The sequence below is a fragment of the Manacus candei genome, unplaced genomic scaffold (genome assembly GCF_025592945.1).
Source record: "Manacus candei isolate 608988 ecotype Guabito, Panama unplaced genomic scaffold, ASM2559294v1 h1tg000153l, whole genome shotgun sequence".
NCBI classification, from domain to species: domain Eukaryota; kingdom Metazoa; phylum Chordata; class Aves; order Passeriformes; family Pipridae; genus Manacus; species Manacus candei.
In genome coordinates, this window is record NW_026138201.1 from 1,460,042 (window position 1) to 1,478,671 (window position 18,630).

An 18,630-nucleotide genomic window follows, 5' to 3' on the forward strand; every position below is an offset into this window, starting at 1 on the left:
CCTCCTCTGTTTCAGTTTGTGCCCATTGCCTCTGGTCCTGTCACTGAGCACCACAAAAAGTCCTTGGCTTCATTTTCTGTACATTCCCCCTTCAGGTGTTTGTAACAATGGATAAGATGCCCCCGAGCCATCTTTTCTGCAGGCTGAGCAGTCCCAGCTCTCTCACTCTTTCCTCACACGAGAGATGCTCCTGTCCCTGTATCATCCTCATGGCCCTTTGTTGGATTGTCTCCATTGTGTCCATGTCTCTGTCGTGCTGAGGAGCCCAGAACTAGACACAGCAGGTGTGGCCTCCAAGATTGCAGAGAAGAGGGGAAGGATCACCTCCTTCAACCTCCTTCTATCCCACTTGTCTGTGTTTGCCAGGCTAGAAAATGTCAGGTACTTCCTCCTGGGTTTCCCTGATGACTCAGGCCACTTTCATCCCAAGCAGACAACTCTGACATTTTTTAGCCTTTAGGAAACAGTTTCAGAACAGGAGCAAAACTGCTCTGAGCGAGGACTAAATTTTGCTTTGTCAAAGCCTGTGTTGACTAAGCTGAACCTGATCTGCTTGAACTGTGTGTGCCCTCCTCCCTGTGGGGGTTTCTCTGCTGCAGTCCAAAAGCAGAAACAGAGGTCACACCTTTGCAGACTGGAACAAGCTGGAAGAAAGCAGACTGCTCTCTGAGAGGGCTCTCTGAGCCCGGTGCAGGGGGCTGAGAATTCACAATGAACCCATTTTCAGTAAACCTCTGTTTTGTGTTCACAAACAGGTATTTATCTCACAGTAAAGAACAAAGTGGGAAAGGTAAGACTGACACATCAAATTCTCAAGTGCTCTTAAATCAGAATAACCCCTGTTGGGTGAATAATTTAATACCAGTTAACAACTGCCCTGGGCATTACATCCCCATTCCTGGGCACTGGTGTTCTTTCTGCACGTGCTGGACAGATGCAGTCATTATGAACCCACGAGAATGTTGCCTCACAATATTTTTTCCTCTCTCCATTTTATCCTAAGTCACTGGCAGACTGCTAAAGCCTCTGCCTTTCTCATAGCAACAGCAGTCAGGGCAGGGAGAGAAGCTTGCCACTGCCCCATTGACAGGAGTCAGCACTTCAGGGCCCTGTGGCTGCCTCAGAAATAAAGATCTTGTCATATTCCCTCGACTCTCCAGCACGTGCCAAGTTGTGTCACTGTCAGGGGGAGAAGCTGCTCTGTCTCTCCCTCTTTTCACTGGTGGTACTGAGACACAGACAAAAGATAAGGATCACTAAACACCCAGACAGGGTTTGTGTGCAGCTGGTGAGAGGTTTTCAAATGTCTTGGCTGCAGAGGGAGAGCCAGCAACAGGATTCTGCTTCCCAGAAAGCATCAAACACTGAGACAGGCCAGTCTTCCCCTGACTCCCCAAACCCTATGTGTTAATTTTCTTAACCTGTCACTAAACATTTCATATGAGACTGCAAAAGACAAAGCAGAGGATGAAGATTAATACAAGATATGAAATGACTGGAAGCAAGGAAGTTACTTTTGAGGCTTTAAATACAGTGCTTAGAGTCCTGAAGCAGAAGCTGAACAGCCAGTTTGCTAATAAAGTTCCAATAGAAATAATGGCATGAATTTCTGCCTTTTACAGGTTTAGGGTTAGAGGTTTCTGATTCCCAGCTGAGTGACTCCCCTGAGCACAGACCAGAGCACTCAAACAACCTCATGTGACTTTGAAACAACCTCATGTGACTTTGAAACAACCCACCAAAGGAATCTGTACGACGGTGAGTGTCTCTGAAGAGCTCTTTATGGAATAAAGTCGAGCTGGAGTCAGTTTATGTGCATTTACAAGTGCTTTAGGACTGTCACATCACACTCCCAGGCAAGCACACATGTGCACAGAAGTGCACGTGCAGCCCCTGCAGAACCAGCCTGTGAGTTACCAAATTAGATGTGATGTTTCATGTCCAAGAGAATAAATCTCTTTCTTTTTTTAGGCTCCCTCCTGAAGTTCTTGCTGATCTATACATGTTAAGCTCATCTAACCTTGCTGGGGAATTGCTGACTTTGAGCATTCAAGGCCTTTACCTACTCTTGGCTCTGAGTGTTTTCTCATTTATTACAAGAAAATCCATCTCGCATTTATTTTCAGGTGGATACTCAAAGACAAAAAGGATGGCAGAGCCCTCCTTCAGTGCATCCAGGCTGTTTTGATGCTTTTGTGGAGCCACAAACATTCACTTGGCTACTTTGACCTGCTTGTGAGGATTTCTGACACTGCCTTTCAGAGTCACACTCCCCTTTTAAACCATTCATGAGCATTCCTCCCTCAGCATCCTCCAAGCTGCTTCACCCTTCACAGGTGACTGAATCTACTCCAGGAATCATCTTCTTTTCTGAAATACACTTGAATAGACTGAGCAGATGAGCTCTGCCTTCTGGATTTTTAAAATTTTCGCTATTTCTGGTGGCAACACCATTTCCATCACCAACACTCATCCCTGTGAGCCAGGAAGCAGCAGATCACCTGTTTACCCTGGCACTTTGTGGTTATTCTCCTGCCCAATGAGGCTGAGCTTCCATCAATCCCAGAAGGCAATAATTTAGGAGCCCAGGTGCCCAGGCCTGAAGGAGCCCTCCTGGCTTGTAGCTAAAGCTTTGTTGAAAGCAACACCTTTCTACATAACAGTTTAATTTCAATAAAAATGTCTTGACAAATTCAAAATACTTGGAAAGCAACTGATTGGCTCTGGAATGGATACCCTCCCTCAGCAATCCAGTGTGTAGGGAATAAGAGGAAACACAGAAACACAAGCAGACAAATCTGAGTTTCCAGCACTGAGCAGTGCCCTCCCCAAATGCAAACAGCCCGGGCATCAGGGATGTGACTGTAGAAATGGCTCTAAAGGGACGATTTTCTCTCCTCCATCACCCGCCAGGGACTGGCAAAATCCAGCAGCACTCAGAATTCCTGCAACCACCAGAGTAATGGAAACCTGTGTGGCTGGAACCAACAGATACCTCTTGGCAATATGACCCTACTACTGAAGCAAAAGTGTTTCTTTTGCCCCTCAGCACTGGTGCTTTGATTTAGTGCACACAATATCACACAGCCACCTGCAGGGAGCAAGCCTTCTCCTTGCTTCTGTTTCAAGTGTTAACAACACAGCTCTGTGTATAACCACATTCTACAGCTTTTCAGGCAACACTGCTGCCCAGTTCCCCCTCTGCTACCCAGGGGCTTCAGCAGAGCTGCACCAGCTTCATACTGCCTGCACATCTGTCCTCGTGGCACTCAGGCATTCTGACAAACAAAAGAAATATCCCACAGCTTCTTCCAGGGTTTTGTTCTTTTCAACTGAAGAAGGAAAGCCCAAGAAAGGCTCTCGAGTGACACAGGAGGAATGAGGGATGGATTTTTTTCCTTGGAGCCCAACAAGCACCCTACAACAAGGAGACAAGTCCACAGTCTCTGGGGGACATCAAGAGCACCGAGGCCAACGATGTGTGATTGGTGTGGCTCAATGGAAACAGGAGGAGGCTCCCAGGAGATAATGGTTTAAATCAAATAATGTAATCTGAGTCCTGCTCTATCACATGAAGAACTGTTTACCTTTTAATTGTTTGTAGTAATTGGGTAGCTAATGAATTTCACAGTACATGTTGCACATCACCCTGTCACATAGTTGTTCCTTCTGCAGCTGCAGCAAAACTACGGGTGAGACCGTGAAATTACTGATAGAAGACAATTAACCCTGCCCACCCAGCAGGGGAGAAAGGATGCCTCCAAGAGACTCATTCCATCCTTCCCCTACCTTGAGCAAATTATAACAGATTTGCCTTTTCATTTTTGGGAGAAACACTCCACAAAGCAGCTGCCCTTTGCAGAAGTCCCTGTGCCACCAGCCTGGTACCCACTGCACCCACGGGCTGCTGGTTCTGGCACCTGCAACCACAGAGCAGGAGAGGAAAGGCCTGGGGATGGGGCTCAGGTGGTGTGGCAGAGCAGGAGCTTCCACAACTTCCACAACTCTTCCCCCTCTCAGTGCACCTTCTTGGGAAGAGAAAGAAGCTGAAACATTTAATATAATTTGTTTTGATCACCCTGTCAGTTTAAATGGAAACACGTCTTCCCATAAGAGTAAAATTCTATAGCAGAGAAGCAGGCAGGCAACAGGCTGCTACTGGGTCTTGACCCAATTTATGGGCATAACCAAAGCCAGCAGAGGGAAACTGAGACCAGAGAAGGAGCTGCCTGCAAGGATGAGCCTCCAAGCTGTGCTCTGTGGGACTGACATGCTGCCAGTCACTCCCCTCTCTGCCTCCCTCCCTTCTGCCCCAGGGGAGAGCAAGATGGGGAGGGGGAGGAAAAGAGGCAGAAGGCAACATATGGAAGGTAAAAGGTGATGAAGCAGCCAGGAAGATGAGGGGAGAAGAGGCTGTTACCAGTGCCCAAAATGCAGAGAGCACGTGCAGCTGCAGGAAAGGTTTGAGGAGCAGGAGAACAGGCACCTGGGCTGGCTCTGGAACCCCCTGGCAGGGAGTTTCTCTGCCAGGCCCGTGCTCAGACAGACAGCTCTAGGCTGTGAGAGGGCAGGGGCACAGTGGCACCTGCCCAGGGGACCAGCCAAGCTGCTCTGTGCCCAGCAGGTCTGACTGGAACCCGTGGCCACTTGTCTCTGAAAACCACAGGAAAGCCCACGGTGGGACACTGCAAAACAGCCCTGCACAGCCTCTCTGTTGGAAACTCCTCCTGCTGTTCTTCTCACGAGCAGGAGGTGCTGCCCCAGTGACCCCAAACAGCACCAGCTGACCCTGTTACCTGCACAGACACAACCCAGCCCCCCTTCTGTGCCTGGTGCCACCACTGCCACAGGCTGGGAGACACCACTCACGGGGCTGGTGGCACCTGGGATGGCTCCCAGCTCTGTGGTTGATCCCAAAAGTGAAGAAGTGAGAGCCACCTCCTGAGGACCTCACCTGTAGCGCCCTGGGCAATTCAAAAGCCACTATTCCCTATTCCAATTTGTCTATCTGGAATTAAATTAAATTAAAATGGAATTACACTAACTGAATTAAGAACAGAGAGCTGTTAAGATAAACTGTGCTTAAAGCCTCTGATGTAGAACTGAAGTGCCATTAATTAAACTTCCCTCCCTTCCCACTCCCTTTAATTGTCAGAATGAGTGTCCATACAGAGTTGTAATGAGGTTTAATTAATCTTTTTTAAAAGGTAGCTTAGATTAACTTTCTTATGTTCCCCCTGTAGACAACCCATGAATTACAGTATTAAAGCACCCTGACTCAAAGGATTCTTGCACTGTGGGAACATTCCTTGCTCAGAGCTTTTCAATAGTCAAAATTTCTATGCCTTTATGCCAGTTTTAGTCTACTGGCCCAAATGGGTCCACAAAAGTCATTGGTACAGATTAATGCAATTAGTTAAAACCTTCTCCCTCTTACTCAACAAAATTATAGGTTCTGCAAGGACCAATTCAAGTTAAGAATAATTTTACTGATTTTGCTCTATTTTAAGGATTAAGGATTTGCCTACCAATGAACTTGCACTGGTTTAAATAGGCCACTTTCATTAACACAGGCAAACTCCAGGAGACATTTTACATTATTTTGACCAACTCCACCTGCAGCCATGCCCTTGATTAACTAACTGGTATCCTGCACAGAACTGACACTTTACTTGTTGCAAGGTACTCTTAAAATGCACTGTGAGCACACACCCAAAGGGAATCTGCACAATGCAAACTGCCTTGGAAAACCATCATATTTAATTGGTATGGACAAGGTTACAGTCATGTTCCCAAGAACTGTCCTTCTGCTAAAGATGAGGGACAAGATGCACATTTAAATCCCTGTGCCATGGTGTTCATGAGCCAGGGTCACATGTAACAAAGGAGAACTGTACCATTTTATGTAGTTTCCTTGTTTTTCCACTGCCTAAGGTTACAGAAGTGTTAACACACGGTGATGTCAAGTATATTGAGAGCTAGTTTGGGAGAGCACTCGATCTCAAAATGAAATCTGTTCCCCTCACGTGGCAATGGCCTTCCACTGGCCTTGGTTACAAGGGAGGGCCCAGGAGTGCAGATCTATCTGTGTCTGTGGGGGTGAAGCCCAGGTCAGGTCACTGCTGCTGTCACTGCTCTGAGCTCTCTGGTCAGCTCCCAGCTTCTTGTCTCATTAACACAGCACATCCCAACCTGCCCCAGGCAAGATGCAGATGAAACAGTTCCAGCATTTCTGCTGCTTCCATGCAGACGTGATTCCCAGCGCCAGAAAACCACCACACTAACAGAGACCACACGAAGGAACTCAAAATCAAATGTGACAAGTACTCCTCACTGGCCAAAAGGTCAAGATTTTCTTTTAAAAATATCTTTTTCCTACAACAAATAAATGCTGTGCCTTGCTAAAAACCCCAGCAATACAAATTCACTCCAGGATAACAAACTCCTGTCAATTTAATCACTGCAAACTGCACTTGCTGATAGAGACAGTAAACAAAACACAGTAAGAGAAAATATTGCACAGAAGCAAATGTATCCACAAAATACTCCAAAGTGTAAATCTTGAGGGCCAGATTCTCAGTTTTTGCATATGTCAACACAAAGCAACAAAGGACTCTTCCCTTTGTGTCAGGCAGTGTCCTGGCTGCAAGATTTCTTCCCTTTTGTGCCTGTGGAGCTGCTGGAAACACAGACAAGTCACCCCTTCACCAGGAAGGAAGGAAGGAAGGAAACAAATTTACGCACAACCCAGGGGAAGCACAGGTTTTTTGATATGGTGATTTGCATTTAAATAAGGTCTGCAATACCTGGGTTTCTTCTTTTTGTGTCTTCTAAACCAGGAATTCAGAAAAAAAGGGAAAGAGAAACTAAAAGCATGTGGAAACCTCACACCCAGACCACTTTGTTCAACCGATGCCTTCAGGTAGAAGAGACTTTACAGTAGGACAAGCTCTCAAAAGCAATCACCGAATTTGAAAACATATGGCCATAAACAACTGATCCCAGCTGACACACACTGCAGTGCTACAGCAAATCTCTGGCTGCAGCTTTGTGATAGCAAAGGGTATTTTGTTTTTTAACCACTAGGCTGCCTTTGGTTTGCTGTGTGGCTGCTGAGATGAAAAAACAGCCCTCTTTGCATCTTGCTTTCAGATCTTGCAATGTACTTTTTCTGCCCCCTTTAAAGTGTAAGGAACTTTCCAGAGATAACAAATAGGTCCCACTGGGCAGTTTTATGTATTTATTTTGTCTTCCTTTACAGACAAAGACAACGGGCAAGGGAGTTCAAACGAAGCTCAGAGAGCCAGAAAGGAAACCACAGGTTTCATTTTTCTCTTCAGAGCTTATGTTTAGTGAGGCCTCATCCCTCAGCATGAGATATTGTTTTCTGTTCTGTGAGGCCTCATCCCTCAGCACGAGAGATATCATGTTGTGCTCTTCTTGGCTTTTTAAATACCCCAGGTCACCCAGAGAGGTTCTGTGAACTCAGATAATCTTGATGTCAACTGGAAGATGCAGATAAACACTCTTCAGTTCTTCTCTTCCAAATTTCTCAGACCTCAGGAGAGATACCTGGAGACAGGATGTTCCAGTTTCGGTGGCAAAGGTAATCTCTGACAACACGCCTTGGGAAATAAGTCAGATTGTTTATCCTCTGCTGGCAGTTTTGCTCTCTTTGGTTCACAGAGCACAAAGAGATAGCTCTTTTCTAAACTCTTCTCCTGTCTATCCCTCTCCCTCCAGCTCCCTAATTTCACCCAAAGTGAAAGGGTCATCAGGGTGAGACTGACAACTTGCTGCAGTCTCGAGAGCTCTTGAGCATCGCTCACTGCTCAAAAGCACTTTTACTTCTTTTACCTCCCTCAGTCGTGACTCTGGCTCTTGAAGGCCCTGCAAGTGCAAGGGGAGCATCCTGGAGGCCTTACATTGCCTGTCAGCAGCCACAAAGGGTGAACATTTCAGTGTGTGCTTCCTAACCAGGTCACGCTGCGCAGGCAGCTCACACTTTGAGTGGTACAAGGCCCTTCTTCCAAACTGTGAGAGAACTGCCACTGACTTTACCAGCACAGGAATATCCCTCCTCCCCCCAGTTCTGGGGACTGCCTCTTTCCTGGCAGATTGCTGGTCTGTCATTAGACCAGGTTATAGCACTGGTGACACTGAAGAACCCAAGTATAATGATTAACCAAGGACTGATTTCTCTCCTTTCAAAGGAGAGTATCTTCCAACAAAGCTTCAGATATACAAGCTGCTATTATAATACTCATCACAGCTTTATCCCAGAGATGAAGGTTCTTCTAGTCCTTCAGAAGGAGACATAGGGAAGATACATTTTCCTTCTCCAAGGCTTTTTAATAGTCTGAAATTGAGGTATTTGTCTCTCTGCACAAATTGTGAGATCTGTGCCAGGTTGATGACCCCATCTGTCTCAAAGTATATCCTCTCTCATGTGTGCCAGAGGACTGGTGTGGGTGCTGTGTCCCACACCAGGGTGTTCCATCCATGGCTGGCATGGAACTCCAGCAAACTGCTCACTGCGGACAGGAGAAAAGATGTGATGCAAAGAAGGGAAAACAACCCACCAAACGACAGAGTAAGGGGTGCAACTTAATTTCAGGCCCTTTTATTCAGAAGGCCTTTGGCAGGGATTGTTTTATTCTCCCTGCCAGGGCCCAGACAATGAGTGCACCTTGCAGTAGGTCAGTCAGGGACTTCCCAGAGGTCCCTGAAATCCCACACAAGTCTTTTCCTGACAAACTGACAGAGCTCTTCCCCTACACCGTGACAAGCTGCAACATAATACCAGATGCATCAGTTACCAAATCTGTGCCACTTTAATCCAGTCATGGTGGACACAAACAGGGATTAGACAACATCCACATCAGGACATCAGCCCTCAGTCTGGGAAATACAAGCACACAAGGCCACCACGTGCTCACTGGACAGCTGATTTTTTATGTCCCTTCCAGCCCCATTAACACATGGAGTTAAACTGAACCAAGAAAATTCCATTATTATGTCACAAATGTATAAAATTTGCTGTTGTTTAATGTGACATTTGAGTTAGGAAAAAAGCCTTTGTTCTGAAATCCAATTACTGACTAACACTGCTAAGCATGTAAATAGATAATTCCCAGATCTTCTTCTGACCTTTTCCCACAATTTCCATTAGACTTTAAACCACCAGTTTGGCAGAACAATTTCCAAGAAAGGACTTTCACCATCCCCACCACACAACCAGAGGTAACCTATGCAGAAATAAACACCCAGGGGCAAACTCTCTCTCACTTGGTTATTGATTTCCATCAACAGCTTTGCAACTAGAATGCATTTGGCCTTTTACCCTAAACAGGCAAAATGAGAAAACCAGGTTAAACACACCATTATACACTCCAACAAATGGACACTGAGAAAATCCCTTTTCTTGACCCAGCAGATAGAATCTTACTCCTTGCCTCCGTTTTCATCACTGGCCTGATTAGATTATTGTGCTCTTCAAAAAAATTTCAGACACAGAACTAATTCATACTGTGAACAGCAAAGAAACATATTTATAAAAAAAATGAAATCATGAGCCAGGAACATCTCAATTTCCTCAACCTCTAAGAATCCACTGTTGATTCTCTGCCTCCCTTCTGCCTCATCCCCCTTCTCCTCACATGCTCATGCTTTTCTTTAATTAAGCAAGTAAAAAAATCTTTGCCTGGAATTCCTCATTTTGTTTCTCCTCATTAGTACTAAAAAAAAATAATCCAACACTGAAGGCAAATAGCACTATCTGGTCTTAATATTTTTGTATCACCAGCTTTGATAGAATTTGGTTCCAGTGACCAAATATGACCATGATTCAACCATAAATTGCATATTCACTTTGCTGCCTGCTCCAGATGTGAAGCTTCATATCCTGAACTGCCAGTGCAGCAAAACCCAGCATTTAATGGAAATCCTGCCGTTACCACACACACTGCTCTGTTTGCAAAACCTGGTGTTTCAAGGTCCACAGTTTCAATACAAGTCTGTGCTCAGACCATCTGGATCTCAAGGCATCTCTCCAGCCCCTACTTTTGGACAGCAAGACCACAGCTGATTGTTCTGGAACTCTGGGTCAGGAGTCTTCAATGAACGAGCAAAGATTTCAGCAACACAGCACAGAAAGACAGAGGGAAAAAAACCAACCTGAGAAAAGTAACCAATTTACCTGGAGTATTAACAGCATCTGAATGATAGAGGGTGGAACTCTGGCTCTGGAACGGGACAATGCATCTTCCAGCTTTATGTTGAGGGTGATGATGTTCCTGAAGTGCAGCAGAGCCAGCTGCCGGACCGAGGGCTCCTTCCCCTGGCACACACAAACACAGCAAGGCCCAGCACGGCCAGGGTGAAACACAGCTTGCAAAAACCCTCTGGCAAAATCCCTTCCTCCCCTTCTGAGGGACTGCAGGAGTGGCAAACCCAAGTGAAAAGCCAAAGAAACATAACAAAGGCTGGGGAGCAGCCTATGAGTCTGCACAGTAAATCTGATTTTGGCAGCAGTGAAGGCTACAGGCAATGACTGAGTGTGTGTGCAGATGAAGGGCTGGGGTGAGCACTGAATTACACATATATTCATATATATATGAATATTTTGTACTTAACAGTATATCACTAATGAAATGTATCATATGTTTGAAAAAAAAAATAATAAAAAGCAGGGTTGCAAACTGGTTGAATTTCCATTATTTCCTAAGATTTTCAATACTGGCTGGCTACTGTTTTCAAATTGTGGCTGGAATCCTGAGTCAGCCCCACCTGTGGATCCTCTTTTCTCTCCAGTTTGAGAGACTTCACTACAAGGCAGGAGGAGCAGAGCTGAAGTTTCACAGTGCATTCTCAAAGACATCTTTTTGCAGTTCAGCATTACCATGTCACTGAAGGAACTCTCAGCTGAAGAACACAAAAGAATACACCACCACCTCTGTCTGCAGAGATTAACAGCTCTTGCCTTAGGGGGAGTTGTAAAACTGTTCCTCCTGCTGGCATTAGGGGTTTTCCCTTGGGTATATATGGCTGTACACATATATTTCTGCCCGCTGTTGTGAGAGTTGTGGGCCAAATATTAACACTTCTGGAAGGTCTGGTATTCAGGTGGTGTTGACTTACCTAAGTCTGGACTAAAGAAGCCTGACCCAACCCCACCCATTCCTTTTCACTTTGTTAATATTTATACTGAACACTTTGTTAATATTTATGCTGAAGAAGAGAAGACTCCAAACCTGCTTCAGTTGCTAATGAACAGAATTTAGAAGAGCACATAAGCACCAGTTGGGCTTTGTGAAGTAACCTCAGGACATCAGCAACAAGATCTACTTGAATTTACCCCTCAAGGTTCCCTTAAAAATTCAAGTAATTATTTCCATCTGATAGGGGAGGAGACTCGTGTTACTAAAATATTTTCAAAGGCCTCAGAAACACAACAGAGAAAAGGAGTGTTCAGTGCAATTTCCAAAACATAATTTAGTTAAGTGCTTTGGAAAACCAGGTTGAGAGCCTACTTATATCTCTAGGTGCCCAAATAACTTGGATTTAAATTATGGGGCACTTAGAAAAACCTCCCTTTGTGTTTCAGTATGTTTTTAATACCATCTTATTTCTGTTGTTTTGAAGTTTCTCCTGGTAAGACACAAGCCTATGAGTGAAGTAGCCCTCTGTGCTTTTGAGCTCTTCCCTTTCAGAATCAAATTCTGTGTGAAGTTACAGCTTTTCCACTGAAATCAGATTTCATGTACCTGTCACTATCTGCAAATGCAAATGGTAATATTGTTAATATCTGGGCATTCGTTTTAGGCATGAAGTTCACTTGGAAAAAAGGGAGAAGGTTTCTGAAGTTTCCCCAAATATGTTCAGGCACCAAGCTCCCACTAACATCTGAAGGCACCTATGAGCAGCCCCAGAAAGTCACTTGTACCTCTCTGGTACAGATTTCCTTGGGACCTCAGTGATAAACAACACTTTGTGGCCACCAGTAAATTAGAAGATTGAGCCTTCACCCAAAGCAGATCAACTATCTGTGGTGAATTTAAAATTACTGGAGTCAAAATCTGTGCTCATCTAAACTGGTGTAACTCCACTGGCTATTGCTGTCCCCTTCCAGCAGCACAGGATTTGATCTCAGAAGCATAATTCCTTCTCAAAAGTGGAAACACTACAGGAACAAATTCACAGTGCAGAGGAGGAAATGCAATATTGAAGTCCACACAGCTCCACTTATTTCATGGTGTGCATATCTCAGTTTATCAGTCACAACACTTTTTTTCACTTCTAGTGTGAGTTGGCACAAGGACCAACCAGCCTCCCTGCACTCCACTTTTGTTTGCAAAGTTCCCCTTCACGTTTTCCACCCAAGCACTTCAAACCCATTTGCATAAGGAACTTATTTGCATGACATGACTGTACAGAACAGCTGCACTGTGAGGTTGGCCCAAGGAGAGAGAATGAAGGATTGCATCAATCTGCTCATGAACCAGTAAAGTTGCTTTTTCCAGTTTTTCAAGATTCTGTAGTAACAGAGTAATTTTTCACCTGCACAGGATAGAAAATAGCCTGGAGCATGGGCAGGACATCACTGAAGAAAAAATCCCAGGTTTCAGCTAAGGTATCCAGTAGTTTCTGCCCTGCAAAAACACAAAACAAACTCGTGAAGTGTTTAGGTTGTAACCAGCTCACTGCCAAGAGTAAAACATGCAGGAAACAATGTGAATCTCCTATTAAACACTAAGATGAATCACGTAGCAGCTACTGGCAGCAGTGTGGAATTAGTACCCTTTTGGTGGCTTTTCTGGCTTTTCAGGTGACACGTAAAATCAGTAAACTAATAGTAAACTAATTAGTAAACTAATAGTAAACTCTTAGTAAACTCAGAGACTCTGAGGTTACTCAGGAGCCCAGATCCACAGGGAGGAAACGTGGCTCGACAGCTGGATGCTGGCTTCAAATCCCTGCTCCCCAAAATGGCCCTGTGACTTTTTGGACAAGCTCTTTGCCATCCCTGTGCCCCAAAACCAACCGTGAAAGGAGAGCAATGCCCCTGCACCTCCACCAGCACTATGGAGATGAACACACCAATGATTAGGAGGCTTTCAGATGAGACAACATGACTTATCAGGAAGAAAATTCAATGGCAATCAATCAATATTACTATTGGTGTCAGAATCAGATACTATTCTTAAGTTTTGTATTGCTCTGGGCCTCAGTCAGGGAACATTTTGCCCAGAATTCCACACATATCAGAAAGCAACTACGCATGAAAGCATCTCCAGTGCTAACTGCAAAGTTAGCCAAGTGCCAATCTTGATTATGGGATACTTGATCCCCCTGCATTTTTAAGCACATGACCAACAGCACCAGCTCTGGCCCATCTGCAGCTCCTGAATTATTCCTGGGCTGCTGACTTTAAGTGCTTTCAGTGACAAATGTGGATCACCAGGCTGTACTGCAGCTGCTGGCTCGTGCAGCACACCAAGGTCCTCATTTCTGCACCACCAGGCAGGAGTTCTCCCTGTCCTACACACTGAAGAGGGTGTTCTCTGTTTCAGGTTTTTAAAACTTTCAAAAAACTTCTCTTCCAATAGTTCTAATGAAACACAGCAGGGAACCAAGTCCAAAGTTTCCTGGGAGCTGTAGCAGTAACAATAATAATAATAATAAATACCTGTGCTGGTTTTGGTTGGGCTAAGGCAATTTTCTTCCCAGTAGCTGTAGGGGCCGTGCTTTGGGTTTGTGCTGGATCAGTGCTGGTAACACAGGGATCTTTTAGTTCTTGCTGAGCAGGGCCTGCACAGAGCCAAGGCCTTTTCTGCTCCCCACCCGCCCCACCAGCGAGGGGCTGGGGGGCACAAGGGCTTGGGAGGGGACAGGACAGGACAGCTGATCCCAGCTGGCCACAGGGACATCCCAGACCACGTGGGGTCATGCTCAGCACATAGAGCTGGGGGAGAAGGAGGAAGGGGGGATGTTGGAGTGATGGTGTTCATCTTCCCAAGCCAGTGCTGTGTGTGATGGGGCCCTGCTGCCCCGGAGATGCTGAACCACTGACCAACCATGGGAAGTGGGGAAGGAATTCCTTGCTTTGCTTTGCTTCCATGCACAATTTTTGCTTTCCCTAATAAACTCTCCTTACTGCAACCCATAAGTTCTCCTCCATCCCATCAGGGGGGTGGGACAGTGGCTGTGTGGGGCTGAGCTGCCGGCTGGGTTCAACCACGACACCACCTTTGCATTTTAACACCCATCTACCAGTGCCCGAAACACTGAAGTGTTTGCAAGACACCAATCTGATCATGAAGGAGAAGCCCAGCCACTCCACACCTCCAGGGCAGGGTTTTAAAGAGTTAAACAAGTTAGTTGTCCACAAGTTGAGGTTAGGTAGAAAGGAAGCCCTTACAAATCCGGTCCTTTCCAAACCTTGCTGCTAGAATTGTATGAAGTCAAATTACCTGGTGAGATAAACATGCCTTTACTGTCACACACTTATTCCACCTTGTGGGCAGCTTGTTCTGTGAAGTGATGGATTTCTGTACAGCAGTGTTAAATGCCTTAGGCAGGCAGGCCTTTTATTGAGGGCTGTGGAAGAATTCCTATGCTTTGCTGATGATTTCACATGAAGGAACAGGACTTACATGTCCTTTCAAAAATATATCTTTTTTTTTACTATCAGGCAAAGGTCCCTACATTTACCATAAGCATTTGCTGGATTCCAGGAAACTGGGTTACTCTAAATGCTCATTTTAATGAAGCACAATATAATCAATATTGTATGACATAAAAAATGCATGCATCACTTTTCACAGGGCTTCTAAAAGTTAACTGAAACTCCTGAAAGAAATGTAAGAATAAATAATTAGGTATGAGGAAGAAATTCCTCCCTGTGAGGCTGGTGAGGCCCTGGCACAGGTTGCCCAGAGAAGCTGTGGCTGCCCCAGCCCTGGGAGTCTCCAAGGCCAGGCTGGACAGGGCTTGGAGTAACCTGGGATAGTAGAAGGTGTCCCTATTTAATCCCCACCTTACCAGAATTTCTGACCATATTTTAAGGGGGCACCCACAAAAGGACACACTAAATCAAAAACACAACATAAGCTTGAAGTCAACAGTTTGCTAAAATTTTGTATTTCCTAAACACGTTCCTATATTTGAAAGTCCTTCAGTGGTCTCACATTTCAGTTTTTCATCTCAGCTTTGATCTCAAACACCAGATATAGTATTTTTGATTTTCAAGCTGGTAAAATCAGAAAAAAATAGGGTTGGACCTTGCTAGGTCTCATTTGCTGATCTGATACTTAAAATCCAACTTTCTTTGTGATTTGAAAAGCAGCTGTGAAGGCCCTGAGATCCTTACAGCTCCCCTTGTGCTCTCCAAGCTGTTATTTTATACCACTGAGGAATTTGGTGTTCAGCTTAAAGAGTTTCAGTACTCTTTTTGTGGGTTTTGGGGTTTTTAATGTGAAATTGGTTCTCTTTTTGTGGTGTTCAGGGCTATTGTCTCTTCATCAGGAAAGCTGGGTCCCAATAGCACCATCTTAATCTGATCAGTGGTACTGTCAGCAATGAAAGGTCACATCCAGGATTTATAGAGAGCTGAGACTAATGGAAATGGTTGTCTCCAAGCTCCTGCTTGAGCAGTTTATTTAAACTAAGTGATATCATGACTGCATCTTTGAAAAAGGAGAGACGGATTTCTTTAAAATCGAACTTAACTTCCCAAAGGTCTTCGGACTGTTTACATGGGCAATAATTCCTGAAGATACTCCCAAACCATTTCACACCTGATGATGTATAAAATCAAGAGAATCACTGAGGTTGGAAAAGACCTTGAAGATCATCAAGTCCAACCATTCCCCCAGCACTGCCCAGGCCACCACAAAACCTCGTACCCAAGTGCCACATCTACACTTTTAAACCCCTCCAGGGTTGGTAACTCAACCACTTCCCTGGGCAGCCCGTTCCAGTGCCTGAACAACCCTCTTGGTGAGGAGATTTTTCCTAATATCAGATCTAAACTTCCCCTGGCACAACCTGGCATATTTAACAGCACATCTAAATGCCACTTCATAGCACAGGACACAAACCAGGGGCGGCTGTAAAACAACCCATCAGGTGGAGGTTTATCCTTCACGTCCACTTCCATAAGGTGACGCCTCCAGAGGGTGCAGACACTCAAATAAAGTGACTGCTGAAAAGAGACAGTGTCTTACCTCATTTATGGAAGCTCTTAAAACAACCTACTGCATTATTCTGGACTGAGATACTTTGACTAACTGGGATCTTCCTGCTCCTTTTTTTGTTTCCTCAGAGATCTCAGTCTATTTTTCCACTTTTCCTGAACATTAAGCAGGCTATAACTGAAGGAGGTGTCCATAGTGGAGGCAATCCTTCCTTTACCCCCTGGATGCTGCTCCAGGCAATCACCTCCCCTTGATGAAAGCTCATGAGAACACCAAGGCAGGACACAACAGGCTGTAGGAATGGATTCCTACTCGCTAATCCATAGTCCCAGGAAGATAATGGAAAGCATTCCACTGCCTCCAGAATGCATTTGCTAGAACTCCTGTGACAGACACAGCTCAAAAGCCAAGTTACCTTCATAAAACCGGATCTTGTCCCTTAGGATCACCATGCCTTTTGTGAGCAGTTGATTCTGTAAATAAAATATAAACTACCTTTACTCAACTCTGCACTTCCCTGCAGCCAGCACATTTCACATTTTGTTCATTCCTAACCTTTGACAATGAGGGGGATCTTTTATTTTATCTTAATGATCAATCATCAGAGGGCTCCTCCTGTGTCCATCCTGCTTAAATCACCTGGGACACTCGTCAAATGATGATGTTTTCAGGACACAGCACGTATTTTGTGCAGTACAAAGTGCTTCTCAAACTTCAAATGGCTGACCCACAAAACATGGACTCTATTTTAGAGAAGCCAAAAGAATATTGCTTCAAAACCAGACAGTGGTACTTACTGTTAAATGTCTTTCCTAGCAACTGTACTACAAGGAACTTCACTGGTTTACTCAGGAACTTAAATTTTAAGTTAAAAAAGAGAATGTGTGAAATCTGCTGAAAGACAGCAATGTCATACAGAAATACAGGGGCAGCTCAGGCTTTCACTATCTAATTATATATATTTATATATAAAATCCAAATCTTACTAGCCCATAAATGACAAAAGCTCAGAGAAGCCAGTGCACATCTCTGAATGGTTTCAAGGGTCTCCAGATCAGCATTTAGAGTGGGTGACATGATTTTGCTCAGTAGCACATAACAAAATTGGATTTAAATAAAGCAAGCACGTGCCTACCTGCAGATATTCAGTGAAAAAGGATCCCAGTTCTGTTTTCAGTAATTGCCTGTATTGAAAAGAGTAAGAAAAGAATCCGTGTGATCAGCTGTGCACTGCATGAGAGAGGGGAAGTCACTGACAGCAAAATATTTCTGTATGGGCACAGAGCCTGTCAGTAATGACTAACTGCAAAAAGGGCCAGCAGGATCAGCAAATACCAAGACTCCCAACCAGCCTTTCTGGGTGTTGGAAAATATCTGCTGTGGTTTTGGATGGCTCAGTTGCACAAACACCCAGGAAAGGAAATTTAAGATTTGATGAAAAGAGGATGCTTTCCATCCTACATCCAACCCTTTTAAAAATGCTCCAGTTGTTCCCCTGCAGTGCCAGGGCTTCACTGGTGCCTGGTGACACGGGAGAACTCCTGGTGACCTCTGACCATCTGTGGCTCTGAGCCCAAAACTGAGCACGTGACTTGGCTGTCGTCTTCAAAGAGTCAAATCATCCCTGTCCTGCACAAGGGTGAAAAACAGAGCTGTGAAAAAATACTTGGAGAGAAACCTGCAGCAGGATGATACTCTGTGTGGTTTGTTGCTGGTGTGAAACTTTTCACTGAAAGGGCCACAATTTTCCACTCAGGAGACTCAACAATTTAAGTTTTATATGCTTTCAGGGGAAAAAGCAGGCAGGAACTGAACAGTTTAGCTCTGCCTTTCATGATTCCTCCAGACTCAAACCTGCAAAGCTACTCTGAAGAGTAAACAAAACTAAAAGAAAATATCCCACAAACAACCCTCAAATCCAGAAATTTAATTCAATTCAGTCCATGAGCTCACTGTTTGTATCCAGGGAAAACTCATTACATTGCTAAAAAGCTATATGTTATTTAAGTCTCACATATTAGTTCTCTGCAGCCAGGTCACTACTTAAATGCATAAATGACAGCTCAGGCCTCACAGAAATGCAGCCCCAGCTGGGTTTTCTGAACACATGCAAGTCTGGCCTGGAGCTCTTTTGAAAACCTGTCTGTGTGACCACCTCAGGTCCCATGAAGAAATGAGGTCAAATTTGATTTAAAATCCAAACACCCACTGTAATTAGGGTAGTAATGAAATTCTACTTTCAGTAGCTTGTCATCTATCTCTTTGTGTTATGTCTTTGACTGACAAATAACTCCTTAATCAAATTATTTTACCAGTAAACAAAGAGACATCAAACCAATTCCATGAAAGTCTACAGGAGCTGGTTCTGATGTTTTTGCAACAGATGCTTTGGCACAGCCTCTCAAGAACTCCTGAAAGTTCAGGGCAAAGAGGA

At 44.6% G+C, this 18,630-nt stretch overlaps 1 protein-coding gene across 5 annotated transcripts in view; it reads right to left on the reverse strand.

Moving 5' to 3' along the window:
- The window catches only part of PRR5 (proline rich 5), a 74,802-nt gene that overhangs the window by 10,897 nt on the left and 45,275 nt on the right, over positions 1 to 18,630 (reverse strand). For all 5 annotated transcript variants that reach the window (XM_051772413.1, XM_051772414.1, XM_051772416.1 and 2 more), the window contains 4 exons: positions 17,332 to 17,380; positions 16,612 to 16,669; positions 12,559 to 12,650; positions 10,199 to 10,339 (listed from right to left, as the gene is read on the reverse strand). In XM_051772413.1, coding sequence (XP_051628373.1) covers positions 10,199 to 10,339; positions 12,559 to 12,650; positions 16,612 to 16,669; positions 17,332 to 17,380 — 340 coding nt within the window. The remainder of the gene's footprint in view (positions 1 to 10,198; positions 10,340 to 12,558; positions 12,651 to 16,611; positions 16,670 to 17,331; positions 17,381 to 18,630) is intronic.